Genomic DNA, 14,924 nt, shown 5'->3' with positions numbered 1-14,924 from the left:
GAGTATGGATTTAACCAGAACTCAGTGAATCAGAGCTTAATTGGAATGGTAATAGAAGCAGCATGGAGGCTGGGTAAAAAGAGAATATAAAAAGCAAGAAGATGAGGCAGGAAATATGGCCATAGTCATGCTGAGAGGTAGCCAGGACTGGAGCCACAGGCGCAGTGCGAGGGTACCAGGGCCCAGATATGAGTGCCAGCTCTTGAGGGCCTGACTGCAGCAGCTCCCTTAGGGCCCCGGCGCAGCCCTGTCCTACCCCTAAAAGTGAGCTGCATGAAAAGAGCTGATAGTTCACCCGGCACAGAGCCCAGCACAGTGAGCTCCAATGCCAGCAGGCCCCGGGCCAGCCCGCTGCACATCCCAGACCAGGCTGAGGAGGCCTTCAGGGCAGAGTTCTTAGAAAGCAGCAAGGGTGGCAGTGAGCGCAGGGAGGGCCTTGTGGGCCTCCCCAGTCAGCCCTTTTGGCTCACAGAGTAGAAGCTGTGCTGGCGCCGGGGCCCTAAGTTGACCTTTCCTCTGCCCCTCTGCCTCACTGTTGGATGGTTTGTCCCCTGAGAGAAAACGATCCCTACAAATTCTTGTTCCTTCTGTCCTGGAAGTTGGCACTGAGCCGTCTGAGGGGACAGCATGGAAGGGCAGCTGCCTTGAGGGACAGAAGGTGGATGGGCTGAGTTTACCAGGAGATCTGGAGAAAAGCAAGCTGGACGTAAGCAAAAGCCCAAGCGGAGTCCCCACTGCTTGGGGCCGAGGAGAACTTCCTCAGTAAGACCTGAGGAAGAGCAACCCCATGAGGCTGCCGAGCACTAGCAAGGAGGGAGAGGTCGAGCACTAGCAAGGAGGGAGAGGTCGGAGGGGGCCTGAGACGCCGCCACGCTGTGACGCTGGCTGCCTGGAAATCTAGCTGTAACAACAAACAGAAGGCACTAGGCAGGGAGGAAGCAAAGAAAGTCTTGCAAAAATAACTGTTGACAACAGGTACCCCCCAAAAGAAAAAATTCCCTGTCAAAGCCCCAAATCTGCAAAATCCCAAACTGCCAGCAAGTAGCCAGAGGAAACAGTCACTAGTTCAGGCTTGGGCTGCGCACAGGCGAGAGGGGAGGTTCCTCAGGACAGAGCTCCCCTGCAGACCCCAGGCTCGTCACCACCACCAGCTGAGTGTCCGCCCTGCGTGTGACAGCATTCTCTCGTTTCCTCGGCGCCGCACAGGAGTGGAAATGCTTTCATCCCATTTTTACAAAGAAACTGAAGGATGTGGATGGTAAGGGATTGTCCAGGATCACACAGCTAGTGAGTGGCAGAACTGAGATTTGAGCCAAAGCCTTGTCTGCTACCACACAAAGGAATGCCTAGGCCTTAGGGGAGAAGGAGTAGAACCTTCTCTTCTTCCCTGGAGATGCAGGCTCAGGCTTGGGCAGTTGCCTGTCTCCAGGAAAAGGTGAGGGTATCAGGTGTCCAGCCCCAGGAGCACAGTATGTGGGAAATAACTTAGGAAAGCTGCTGGGGCTGCGGGGAGAGAAGGCAATGGAATGCCTTCTATGGGGCACTTAGAATCCAGTCTTCCTCCTGCACTTTTAGGAAGTACCAAAACAGCACTGAGGAGAGAGCCCAGCTTTGAAAGGAAGCAGAGCGGACTGTTCGCCCAGATCTCCTTGGGCCACACCCTGTGAGGTGCCCGCTCTTTCCAAAGACCAGGCATCATACCCTCTCCCAGGGCTACTAGGTCACCCTGACAGGGGGCAGGCAGGCAGAGCAAGCGGGCTGGGCCCTGCTCAGCCTTCAGTTAATGACGAGCCTGCCTTCTGGTCCAGCTCTGTCTAACTGGCTGAGTAGCTTTGGCCGCCTCATGCCATCCTAGGCCTCAGATTCCCCACCACTAGAATGGAAGTGGATTAAGATCATTCCAGGAGTCAGCGCTCTCATCTGATTGATTCCCAGACTGCGGGAGTGGGCTTCTTGTTTCTGCTTTCAGCCTAGACTTCCCCAGCTCCTGCTGGCAGTTGCCTGCCTGGCTCAGAGGATCAGGCCAACAACTAATTCCCTCTCTCTCCTGTTTCGTACCTTCCAGGTGAGGGCTCAGAGTACGGTGCAAGTGGGGAAGACGCCCTCAGCAGGATCCAGCGGCTGATGGCAGAAGGGGGCATGACAGCTGTGGTGCAGCGGGAGCAGAGCACCACCATGGCCTCCATGGGTGGCTTCGGCAACAACATCATCGTCAGCCACCGCATTCACCGCAGCTCCCAGACAGGCACTGAGCCCAGTGCCGCCCGTACCTCCTCGCCCCAGCCTTCCACCTCTCGGGGACTGCTCCCGGAACCTGGACAACTGGCAGAGCGAGGCCTAAGCCCTCGGACAGCCTCCTGGGACCAGCCTGGTACCCCTGGGCGGGAGCCACCCCAGCCACCCCTGCCCTCTTCCTCCCCTGCCCCTACTCCTGTTCCCCTTCCCAGCACTGAGGGACCAACCCTGCACTGCAACCTGACCAATAACCCTCTTCCTGGCGGTGGTGGCAGCAGCAGGGGGGAAGCTGCTGGCCCCAGTGGGGAGCCACGGAACAGGTAGAGACAAACGTGTGCACTGGTGCTTCCCCTCGGACCGCTGAGCAGAAACCGGACCTCACAGCTGACTGGGAGCTGTACACGCGGAGGAGCTTCGGGCTGCAGCAGGGAACAGGAGTGAGAGGGTGGGGGGTCACGAGGAAGTCAGAGTCAGCAGGCGCAAAGCAGTCGGATGGGCAAGGCTTGCCTCAGGGGACTAGAACCTTCCAGGAGCTGGAGCCAAGGGGAGTCACACTGCTGTGCTGAGTGTGAATGGAGGAAGAAGTGGTTATCCCTGCCATGAACCCCCCTTTCTCCTAGAAACAGGGCTCAAGGGGCTTAGCCCTCGGCAGAGAGCCCCAGAAGGGTAAATTGTCTTCCAGATGTGGGCCACACCACCCCAGACAGTGGCCAATGGGCAGCTTTGTCCTGTCCACCTATTGTGTGGGCAGAGCCACTAGGAGCCCAAGAGCAGGAGGAATGGCCTGGCCCCCAGAAACCATCTCCATCCCTGAGCCTTCCAAAGCTCCAGCCTCTCTCTCACCTTACCCCACAGAGACCACTGTCAGGGGCCAGGCCAGGCTCCCGGACTCCTGAGGACAGGGACTTCTGCACTTGCTAATGGGGGACAACCATGGCGTGAAGGGGCGGCCTGCTTGCCTGTTATAGGGTGGAGTCCAGGGATGGTGGGTAGGTCTTCACACAGGAGTGGGGGATGTGGGCTGGCCAGCCCCAGGGCTTGTCCACCAAGCTCCTCCCACCCCATCCCCCAAGGCCCTCAGAGCAGCACCTGTGGGTGTCAGTATTACCTGAGCCTAGGCCAAAGCCAGCCCAAGGCTGGGAGAGGGGATGAGACTCCAGGTCAGAATGTGAGGTCTTGGTCTGTGATTTAAGGTGTTGCATGTGGAATCTTGAACTGTACGTGTAGTTTCTAGTGGAGAAAATCAAGGCTCTGATTATTTTGTTTTTAGTATGAAAATGTGATTTCTGTTTGTAACTCATAGAAACATTGTGGTGGGAGGAGAGGGGATAGTCTGACTGCTAATGAGGGAAACACCAAAGATCTACATCATTAAATGATGACATGCCCCTCACCAAGCTCCTCTTGTTTGTTTTTATGGAGGATGGAGGAGGGGGTGGTGATTGGGAGGCAAAGTGGGCAAACAGGCCTAGGATGAACTGAATTGGGCCCAGGTCTCCCAGGCATTGTTTCTAGTGCCGTTGTCCTAAGTGGGAAGCCCTGTCCGATGCTTCAGCAGAAGCCACTCAGGTAAGGGCTGCAACCTCTGTATCATACTACGTCTCTGTACCACCTCCTCCCGCTTCCAGGGGGCCTGCTAAGGATTGGGACAGCCTAAACAGTGACTGGTGGGTAGGTAGGAATGACAGAATGTCTCTCATCTTGAGTGCTTCCTACCCAGGACTGTGGGCCTGGAGTGAAAGTGTTAACTGGCAAAAAGTTTGACCCCTCCAGTCCTGGGAAATCACCCATTACGGGTAGCTGGGCAGTCCAAGCAGGGAGCTTGGTCTTGTCTACAGGCATCTCCCAAAGATGCCCTTTGCTGGCTGTGCAGGTCTCCCTTTGTGTCCTCTTTACGGTGACTGAAAGGCCTGCCCTATTCATGGGCCTTGGCCACATCAAGTTTCTAGCCAGTTAGAAAGTGTGAAAGGATGTTTGCCCCAAATCTTACAGAGGTATGTAGGAAAATCAGAGCCACCCCATGGCTCTTGCTCACGAGTACTTCTTGAGTATCTTGTGTGTGCCCAACTCTGTCCCAGACACTATGGGGCATGCAGAATTATAGATTCTGCCCCAACAGAGACAAAACCAAAAGATTAAATGAGCAATTAAGTAATGCAAAGCAACGTGAAGAGTTATATAGTTACGGACATGAATTTTCTAGAAAGTGATGTATAACAATGGACCTGACTAAAGGACATGTCAGCTAGCTGTATGACCGAGGGCAAGGCACTTGTCTTTTCTCTGCTTGACTCTCCTCCCTTGTAGTAGGATACAGGGCTTGTACTATGCAGCCTCTCAAAGTTACTTCTGGCTCTATGATCTCATCATTCGAGCTCAGAGAGTACTGAGGTCGCGGGCAGTCTTTTTTATGGAGGTGGGGCTTGAGCTAAGCACTGAAGTGTAGAAGGAGAAGGGCGCCCCACTGCACTCGAGGAAGAACTTGGCCTGACAGAACTATGAATTTGTTGAATGTAAATCATGTGCCAAGGACTCAATGTGTATTCTCTCTCAATCCTCATCACAAAAAACCCTCTGATGTGGGTAGTGGTATTACCCTCAGACTACACACCTAGTGTAGCCCTGGTTTGAACCTAGATGGGACCCTGAATTGCTGTTATTTTGGAAAAGAGGGTATGAGGCTTTGTGGATGAGGTGATCCAAATTTGGCCCTGCATGGCCTCACTTCTGCCCTCTCTAGCCAAGGATGAACCCAGCCCTACCTGTTGGAGGCCCCTGTCAACATCTTCTGGTCTCCACACCAACCCCTTTCCATAGAAAGCCATTGCCAGGCAGATAGAGCCTACCCAGGAGTAAAACCTTCACGGGGCCTCGCATGTCATAACAAGGTGGTGGGGTCAGCAGGACAGAGCTTGGCAATCCCATTTGGAGATGATGAAGTAGGTCCAGAGAAGTTGGATGGACCCAAGTTGTCTTTGGACCCCGCTGGATCAAAGGCAGAGGAGAAAGACTAAACCAGGTCTCTGGCTCCCAACTCAGCTCTCCACAGTTCTGCTGTGGATTCCTGGATTGGGGAAAGCCAAAGGCCCTACCCCATAATAAGGATTTTAGAAAAACTGGAGCTGCTTTGCCTGAGTTTCTGGCAGAACTCAAGGCAATGGTTGGAGACATTTCTGGTTTCTGTAGCCTCTTGGTCTTGCTTGTCTCCCCATCTGACTGTTGTATTTGGCCTCCCCTGATCCCACTCCTGTGCACACACACTTAACATTCTGCAAAACTGTCACCTAATTGTCATGTGAACCAACTAAGCCTGTTCATCTGTGAAGTGGGGGCAAGAACAATAGTGCTTCTTTCATCTTTGGTTATGAGGATCATGAAAAACCAGATAATTATATAAAAGACAATGGCTTCTCTAGCCCAGGCAGCCAATTTTTGCCGCGCCTTTGAGGGCACTGAGGACGGGACCTCCGCCCTCTGCCTCGGCGTTGGACTTAAGAACTGCACACCAAGAGTCCTGAAAGCGCTGGCTCTTGCTCGCGTTCCCGCCCCTTTTCTGGCAGCTCCTGCTGTTTCTCCTCCACTGTGTACCCGCCTCCACTTCCCTACCCCTACCCCACGCACAGCCCCCCGCCCAGTCCTTGGGTGAGGGTGAAGGAGAGGCGGGACTTGAGTTGGTTTTCCAAAAAGGAACCAACCGTCTTAAGGTGTTTGCGCTCATAGGCTTTGGGGTGACTTGCCTCGGATCCAGGCGTTGGGGGCGAATCGGACCCTGGCCGTCACCAGGGACGGCAGTCTCAGAGGGAGGCAGAAGCGCGGGTGCCTGCCTGGTCGCGCGGAGCAGAGCCTGCAAGGTCAGAGCGGAGGCGGAGCTCTCCGAGGTGCTGAAGCCGCCCGGCTCTCTGTCTCGCGGACATCTCAGCCGCGGACTCCCGGGCCCTCTCGCTCATTGCAGGCAAGGCCCCAAGTCCCGAGGCTCCGGCTCGTGCGGTTCCCAGAGACCTCAAGAGACCGGCGGCTCGCCCTCTGGGGTCTCATTTTGGGCTCCACTCCAGGTGACCTTGGGCATTCGGCTTTCCCTCACAGGCATCAGTGAACTTGCCCTTCAGGCCTCGGCTGAGTGGGCTGCGCATCCCATCCCGGGACTGGAGAAAGGGAGCCCATCCCTTTCCCGTCCTGGAGTGTGGGACCAGGGAACCAGGGGGCGGGAGTAGGGGTTGCGTACGATGGGCGGGCTCCTCTCTCCCTGGTGGACGGTCTCCGATCTTCTCTCTCCAGCTCCTCCCCAATCCCCGACGGCGCCCCTCTTCTTTGGCTGTCCCGGGGCCAGCAAGCAGCCCCGAGGTTGGAAACTGCCGGCCCTCGGCTCTGCCCCGACGGAACTGTGGCGGCAGAGCTGACCCCACCCACATATAACCTCCTGTTGGGGTCAAACACTCCTGCCTCCGCGGTCCAACTGCGCGCGGGGCGATGTAGGAAGTGAGGTCCGGGCGCGGCGCGAGACAACCTCCTGCTCTAGGCACCTGGTCAGAGCAGAGGCGGGGAGCACAGCCTGACGGGTCTGCTAGCTCTCTTCCCAGCCCGCGAGGGGGCGCCGCGTCCCCATGACAACGCGGACACCCCACCCCACCCCCCAGCCTACAAGAGGGCAGAGCAGCACTTTCGACCGTGGGTGGTGCCCCAAGAGTGCTCGAGCAGGGCGGGGCTGCTGGTCCTCTCCAGTGATGGGCGCGCGTAGCTGGGGTCCCCGACGCCCCGGGTGGTGCCCCCTGCGCGTCCTCGTTGGGTGGCCGGCCCGAGGCGGGCGGCGCGGCTCCACCAGGATTGGCTGCTTCCCCGTGACATCACGCGGCTCGGGGAAAAGTGCGAGCGTGAGCGCGAGTCGGAGCCACAGAGCCCGGAGCTGCGGGCGGAGTAAGGGCCGCCCCTCGGCACCCCATCCCCGCCCCCGGCCCGCGGCCCGGCCGCCCGCCCCACCCGCTGGCCCGCGGGGCCGCCCTCCTATCCCGCCGTCTGTCAGGTGCGAGGGGAGCGGGGAGGAGGTGTCTGGTAAGTGACTCCGCGGCTGCGCGGGGGCGGGGGACTCGGTTGGGGAGAAGGACACGGGGCTCCCGGACCCTGAGGCTCCTCAGAGGCTGGTCCGACTGGGACGGAGCCCTAGGCTTCTTCGGGGGTTGAGCGCGGTGATGGTAGCTGCACAGGGCTGGAAGAAAGGCCCGGTTGTCTCGGAGGCTCCTCCATGTGCGCCTTTGAGAAGGAACGGACATTCAGGAGGTCCGTAGGGTGTGCCCACTCACAGCCCCCAAGGAGCCAGGGGCAGCCGTCCGGGGCGGGAGCCTACACTCCAGCCCTCCCAGTGGCAGCTCTGCAGGGCGCCGGGCGCTGGAGCCCCAAATGGCCTTTTTCCCGCCCGTCTCCCCGCACCCCCGGCACTGCCAGCCCACTCCTGGCCATGGAGTCCTCCATCAGCGACCTTGAACCCCGACGGAAAACACCCCTGCCCTCTCTTTGCGCCCGTCCCCCACTTCAGGAATACCCCCTCGCTGTTGCCCAGACTCAGCTGCTGAGATCCAGCGCTCAACCCCGAAACCCGTGGTTGAAGTGTCAGGCGCAATGTCGGTACCAAACCCCTGTGTTCCTTCTTCCTGCACTGAACTCTTGAATCTCCTCTCCCACCCCAGGGACACATCCAGGGGCCCAGCCTTACCGGAGCCCTAGAGTAAAATCCTAAGAACCCACCCCACCCCCAAAGACGTCCAGAGCACGCGCTCCCATTTGGTCGGGAAAAGGGGTTGGGGGGAGCTCCAGGACCCGACAAAGCATGGTGCCCACGCCCAGAGGCTGCAGGAACTGCGTGCTAAGGGGTTGGGGGAGGGCGGGGCACTGGAGAGACAGAGCCCCATCGACCACCATGGCGACGTGGAGGAGCGTCCAGATGGGCCCAGTAATAACTCCCGACCAGGCCCTCGAGGCCCGCCCAATCCCTGGGCTTGAGAAACCGATGCTCGCTCTTGCGGCTGGGGCCAGACGGTGCTTCTCCTGCGTGAGACAGGGTTAGGAGTGTGGGAAGAAAATCTTACTCTCCCCTAACCAAAGCCCCGACTGGGCCTCCCGGTTATGGGAGTGCTGCCCGCACCCTCTTGCGGGTGTCCTTTGGCAATAACACGCAGAGGGGACGATGAGCCGAACCTGGTGTCCCGCAAGACTGGGTGGGGAGACTCTAGCAGCGGCTTCTTGACACAAGTCAGTCCGAGGCTGGGACTTTGCACAGAGGCTTTGGAGACACGACACCACTGAGCCCTCAGCTAACATGATGCCCCAAGCTCAGGGGACCTTCGCAGAGGTAGTCAGGCTTTGTCTTGTCCCGGACCCTTCCCCACCCACAGCCGAGGCGCGATCCAAACCCCAGCTCTCTGCCAGACTTTCTCTGCGCCCAAACAGGCAGGGTCTGGGTTGAGTCTCCTGGCAGGGGTGTTTGGAATGTGGCGGGTCACTCACTGGGGTGGGCTCGTGACACAAGCCAACAGGCACAGGCACACCCGAACCGTGGGCAACCCCCAGGCCACAGCACTCCAGGCACGCACAGGCATGCACATGCACGTGTCCACATGGCACGGGCATGCTCACGCGCTCTCGGGGCGCACTGGTATCCAGGCGTGGCTGAGCGCGCACACACACGCACATGCAGACAGCTACTAGCTTCTACTCGCGCTCCCCAGTAAGCACACACAAACAGAACTCGCACTCGCCTTCCCGCCCACACGTTCCTCACCGGGTGCCGTGTGGAATCCCGGCGCCCTTAACTTTCCCACCATTGAACTCTGCGCGGAGCCGAGCGCAGCCCCCCGGGCGGGGCCTGGTGAAGGGGCCTCACGTCTCCGCTTGGGAGGCCCTAGCGAGGCTTCCTCTGTGTTCGCGGTCTTGGAGTTGGGGGCGGTGGCCAAGAGCTGTTCCCGCTCTGGGTCCGGAGCAGGCACCCAGGGATCCACATTGCCATCTAGCGGTGAGCACAGCCCTGGGCGGGGCTGCTCGCCTCCCCAGATTCCAGGCCGGCCTGGATCCCAGAGAAACGCGCTGGGGAGTGTTGCGGTCAGAATGCCTGTGGAAGGCCCTGAGGGGTCCAGAAAGACAATTGGGGTAGGGGACGGGGAGACACTGCGCCTCACCCTGTCTGCAGCTGACAGTTTCCCCAAGCGGGCCCAGAGCGGGACTAAAAAGCACCCTCCACATCACTGGAGACAAGATATCCCCAATGGAGATAAGAGAGATGGATCTCTTCCTGAAAGCTAAGTGGGGGCAGCCGCCATGGAATGGAAAGGGTCCCTACTCAGGTCTCCCCTGACCTACCCCTAGTTGTGTGCTTTGGAAGGGGGGAGAGCAGAGGCAGGAAAATCAACTCTGAAGCATTACCATCTTGGGGTTGAGAAGGTGGCTCCTGGGTTTTAATCCTGCCCCCATCCCTACTTACACACTGAGTGTCTTTGGGCAAGTTAATTAATACTATCAACATCTGTAAGAAGACACATCTGTAAAATGAGGATCCTAGTAGTACCTGCCCTTTCAGGTTGCCTAAGGATTAAACCAGGTAATCTATATAAAAAGCTCAGAGGGACTCCTGACTCATAGTTAACACTCCATAAACGAGAGCTATTATGTTTCTCCTATTTGGCATCTCCTGCTTGGTTCTGATCTTGCTAGCCTGTGTCCTTGCTCTGAGGGGCTAAAGCCTGGCTTTCCTTCGGGCTGGTTGACAGATTGCTCCTGACCAGCCTGCTGCCCAGCCGGCACGAGCCTGCTTGTGCCTGAGGAGGGCAACCTCTCCGTGCTGGGTGGTTCTGCCCTACCAGCTCAGAGGGTGACCCCTGAGGTGTTATTTCAGAGGCTCTCAGAGGTGAAAGGGGCTATTAGACACCCTGGGAGAGGGCGATATTTGGTCTTTGCCCTTGACTCATTTATGACCTTGGGGGATGGCATCGCCCCTCTCTGAGTCTCTCCTCCGGTGAGCCAAGGATTTGGGCATGCGAATTTGAACTACCAGGCCAGGAGGCTGTCTGTGTCTGCGATGGTGGAGTAGGGGACCTGAGGCCAGGTTTGGGGGGTCACCCTGGCACTTGGCTGCAGGCTCCAGTGCATTTTCATACTGGAGATGGAGTTTAGTTGCTCTAGCTACTCAGGTGGGAGGTTGTCCCAGCAGGAGTCCTTTATATTTGCAAATGAGAGAGGTGCGGGGTGGGGGAGGGTGTACACAGCTAGACCCCATGCTGGCCTTGAAGCCAAGGCTGAAGGGTGAGTGCCTCTCCCTTCCTCTCTCCCTCTCTCCTTCCTTCCACGCCCACTGCCTCTCCCTCTCTGTTTCTCTCACACACAGACGCACAGAATTGCGTATATGACAGTGCGCTGCGGGACTGGTGGGGCTGTGATGGGGCCCGTGCGTGTGTGTAATGGTGCGTGTGTTGGCGGGTGTGAAGGAGCTGGGCTGAGCGGCTGCCCTGGCACAGCACACTGGGCGTGGGCCTCCTTCACATACATGAGAGAGGAAAGGGGGATGAGAGATGGAGAGGAGCCTGGGTGGGAGGGAGCGCAGGCTCGGGGAACGGGCCTTGTGCTTGGGGGACCCCAGCTGGTACGCTGGTGGGTCAAGGGCCACCCTCAGGGTCAGGCCACAGGTTCCCTTGCAGCAGCCCCTCTCTTGTCTCTGGGCCACTCTCTCACCCTTCGGATTCTCCTAGAGGCCTTGGGGCTGGCCCTGGCCTCTGGGAAGCCATGTGTGTATTTCCTCAGCTGATGGGCCCTTTAGCTTCTGATTGCTAAGGGTCTCAGCCCCTGGCTGCTTACGGACGCCAGCTGCCCTGCCCTGCATGCCCGTGTCCTCGGGTGGGGGTGAGGGCTCCAGGAGGGAGGCCACAGTGGTATGTACCTCCCGGAGCTTCTCCGCATGGCACTCTCTTCCTCATCCTCAAGGCTCCAAGCTCCATGCCACCTCTTCTGGTCCTCTGGGTCCCCTCCCCCAGGGGGGATCACTGGCTCCTGTGACTCCTTGGGCCTCCCTCTGCCAGAACTCATAGCTCTGGGACAGCAACATGGGACCAAGGAGCTGTGGAACCTTGGTCAGGTTAACACTTCTGTGCCTCAGTTTCCCCATCTGAAACTGAGTAGTGAAAAATAATGGTATTTATCTCCTAGGTCTGTTGTGAAGATGAAATGAGTTAATACTTAGAAAAAGTATAGAAAGTATCTGGCATTTAGTGGACAATAAATGTTAGCTGCTAATATGTATTCTCGTCTTTGTGCCTAGTACCTTCTGTAGGGATGGGAGAGCAGGCCTCCTGGTAATGTTTGCTTAAGAAGTGACCAAGGGGGTGAATGATGAACGTTTCTGACCAGAGTCACATGCTGACACCTGGGACCACTCATCCCCTCCCCACCCTAGATTCCCTGGGCCCCACCCACACTGACCCACTGTCCTGGCCTCGCACACATGCCTCAAGGCCTTTGCTCTCGCCATTGCCCTTGACTAGGCCACTTTCCGCAACTCTTCGCTTGATGTGGCCGATCGCCCCCTGGAGAGGCCTTCGCCGACGACCCAGTAGGGAACACCCTGTCTCCCGATTCACTCACTGTCCTATCACTGTGCCTCACTTTCTTTCCAGCACTTTTTTCGTTGCTTAGATGTTCGTACGTCTCCCCTAATCAGACTGTAAACTCTCCAAATGTGTCTCATTCGCTTCTGTAACCGCAGCGCCGAATGCTTGCACACAGTGGGCGCTCGATAAGTGATGACCGAACAAACGAGGAAGCGAGGAGGCATTTCTCTAAGGCTCTGCAGGGCGATGTTTCTCTGTCACGTGGACTCTAGTTTCCTCCGCCTTACCCCTCTAACCCACTTCGGCCGTTCACCTCTTTTCTCTCCTTCCCTTCCAGACACTGCCCACTCATTCCTGCTAACCAAAATGGCGAACTTCACGCCAGTCAATGGCAGCGCTGGCAACCAGTCTGTGCGCCTCGTCACATCAGCCCATAACCGCTATGAGACGGTGGAAATGGTATTCATCGCCACGGTGACAGGCTCGCTGAGCCTGGTGACTGTCGTGGGCAACATCTTGGTGATGCTGTCCATCAAGGTCAACAGGCAGCTGCAGACAGTCAACAACTACTTCCTCTTCAGCCTGGCATGTGCTGATCTCATCATAGGCGCTTTCTCCATGAACCTCTACACCGTGTACATCATCAAGGGCTACTGGCCTCTGGGCGCCGTGGTCTGTGACCTGTGGCTGGCCCTGGACTATGTGGTGAGCAATGCCTCTGTCATGAACCTTCTCATTATCAGTTTTGACCGGTACTTCTGCGTCACCAAGCCCCTCACCTACCCAGCCCGGCGCACAACCAAGATGGCAGGCCTCATGATCGCTGCTGCCTGGGTCCTGTCCTTTGTGCTGTGGGCGCCTGCCATCTTGTTCTGGCAATTTGTGGTGGGCAAGCGGACAGTGCCAGACAATCAGTGCTTCATCCAGTTCCTGTCCAACCCGGCGGTGACCTTTGGCACGGCCATCGCTGCCTTCTATCTGCCCGTGGTCATCATGACGGTGCTCTATATTCACATCTCCCTGGCCAGTCGCAGCCGAGTTCACAAGCACCGGCCCGAAGGCCCTAAGGAGAAGAAGGCCAAGACTCTGGCCTTCCTCAAGAGCCCTCTCATGAAGCAAAGTGTCAAGAAACCCCCGCCAGGAGAAGCTGCTCGAGAGGAGCTGCGCAACGGGAAGCTAGAGGAGGCCCCTCCACCCATCTTGCCACCCCCACCGCGCCCGATGGCTGACAAGGACACTTCCAATGAGTCCAGCTCAGGCAGTGCCACCCAGAACACCAAGGAACGACCACTCACAGAGCTGTCAACCACAGAGGCCACCACGCCTGCCACGCCCGCCCCTCCCTTACAGCCACGGGCCCTCAACCCGGCCTCCAAATGGTCCAAGATTCAGATTGTGACGAAGCAGACAGGCAATGAGTGTGTAACAGCCATCGAGATTGTGCCCGCCACGCCAGCTGGTATGCGTCCGGCAGCCAATGTGGCCCGCAAATTTGCCAGCATCGCCCGGAACCAGGTGCGCAAGAAGCGGCAGATGGCAGCCCGGGAACGCAAGGTGACACGGACCATCTTTGCCATTCTGTTGGCCTTCATCCTCACCTGGACGCCCTACAACGTCATGGTCCTGGTGAACACCTTCTGCCAGAGCTGCATCCCTGACACAGTGTGGTCCATTGGCTACTGGCTCTGCTATGTCAACAGTACCATCAACCCTGCCTGCTATGCCCTCTGCAATGCCACCTTCAAAAAAACCTTCAGGCACCTGCTGCTATGCCAGTATCGGAACATTGGCACTGCCAGGTAGGCAGGCAGGAGTGCCAAAGGAGGTGCTGGTGGTCGCATGTGTGTACTGGGGGACCACATGGCTCAGCTGCAGTGGGGGTGAGATTTGGAAGCTCCTCTCCGTGTTCGTGTTTGCTGAAGAGGAGAACTGAGGTTCCCAAGACGCTGTGAGACTCAGGAAGAGGCTCTGGCTGGATTCAGACAGACCAGATCTCTGTTCAGGCCGAGGAGGGTCAGCCCCAGATGTCTGATCCGGGACTGCCTGACCCATCTCTGTTGTCCTGCCTCAGGGAGCTGGGGAGCACTGGCCTATGTGGGCACCTGCCCCACTATGACCAAATAGTGTGGCTGAAAGAAGGGACATCTGGAGGGGAGCAGGAGCCCAGGACCCCCTTGGGAGGAGCAGAGGCCAGCGCTTGGGAAAGAAGGCTGGGGAAGGGAATAGAAGAGTAGGGTCCCTCATTCTGTTATAATCGGTGCTTTCTGCCCCCTGCACCCCGCATGTAGACTCAGCCCTCTCTTCCCAAATCCCACACCAGGGGTAGAAATCTCCCCTTGCTGCAGCTACTCAGCCAGGTTCTGGTTGGATGGGTGGGTGGGCTGACTATGGGCCAGGCAGAGTGGGCTCTGAGGCAATCTTGCTCCCCGCTCCAGCACAGTCCTGGTCAGGTTCAGGATGGGCCAGCTGACAGGTCAGGGATTCTGGGATTCACTGAGGAACTGAGGTCTGGCATCCTGTGGTCTCAGTCTGAGCAAGGAATGGCCCAAATGCTTCTGAAGAGCCCTCCCCTCTCCCCAAGAGAAGGGCTTGTCTCAGGTGGCACATAGGGAAGGTGGGGCAGTGGTGGGCTCTGTTCCCCACCGGGCTCTGCAGTTTGAAGGAGGCCTCGGTAACCAGAGAATAGAATGGACTTTACCCACACAACTTTAGTACCAATGGGGGTATGGGTTGTAAGGCTGGCAAGCAACCGCGTGGATAGAGCCTTCCTGATTGGCATTGGGTTGGACCGATAAAGACCTTTGCCTGGGTGAGGCTGAGATGGGAGTGTCAGCTCTAGTGAGTTTTCTGGGTTCCCTCCCCCAGCTCTGGTGTGCCCCCCCCTCCTGCCCAGAGAAACCAAGACTGAAAGGCTCAGGGGACTTGATGGGGGCACCCTTTCATGCATGGGTCAGCAGAGGGCCCTGGAAGAAATTTTCTTAACTGTTTAGCTTTTTCCATGAGCTTTCCATGAGCTCTGGGGAGCATCAAGCCTCCAAGAAAGTCACCGTTCTCTCGAACCTTCTTCCCCACGTCTCCTCCCCCCCCCTCAACAAGTTACTACACAGC

General features: G+C 57.7%; 2 protein-coding genes across 10 annotated transcripts in view; both read left to right on the top strand.

The window, feature by feature from the left end:
• The window catches only part of AMBRA1 (autophagy and beclin 1 regulator 1), a 148,118-nt gene extending 144,486 nt beyond the window's left edge, over window positions 1-3,632 (top strand). For all 9 annotated transcript variants that reach the window (XM_039868417.1, XM_039868386.1, XM_039868376.1 and 6 more), the window contains one exon: window positions 2,066-3,632. In XM_039868417.1, coding sequence (XP_039724351.1) covers window positions 2,066-2,559 — 494 coding nt within the window. In that variant the 3' untranslated portion in view covers window positions 2,560-3,632. The remainder of the gene's footprint in view (window positions 1-2,065) is intronic.
• Window positions 3,633-7,123: 3,491 nt separating this feature from the next.
• Window positions 7,124-14,915, top strand: CHRM4 (cholinergic receptor muscarinic 4). The gene is made up of 2 exons (XM_039868450.1): window positions 7,124-7,281; window positions 12,154-14,915. The coding sequence occupies exon 2, from the start codon at window positions 12,183-12,185 to the stop codon at window positions 13,617-13,619; it is 1,437 nt and encodes a 478-aa protein (XP_039724384.1). The 5' UTR covers window positions 7,124-7,281; window positions 12,154-12,182; the 3' UTR covers window positions 13,620-14,915.
• The last annotated feature ends 9 nt before the right edge of the window (window positions 14,916-14,924 follow it).

The sequence above is a fragment of the Pteropus medius genome, unplaced genomic scaffold, assembly GCF_902729225.1.
Source record: "Pteropus medius unplaced genomic scaffold, Ma_sr-lr_union100, whole genome shotgun sequence".
NCBI classification, from domain to species: Eukaryota; Metazoa; Chordata; class Mammalia; order Chiroptera; family Pteropodidae; genus Pteropus; species Pteropus medius.
Note: the sequence above shows the minus strand (reverse complement) of the source record. Positions and strands in the feature narration are given on the sequence as shown.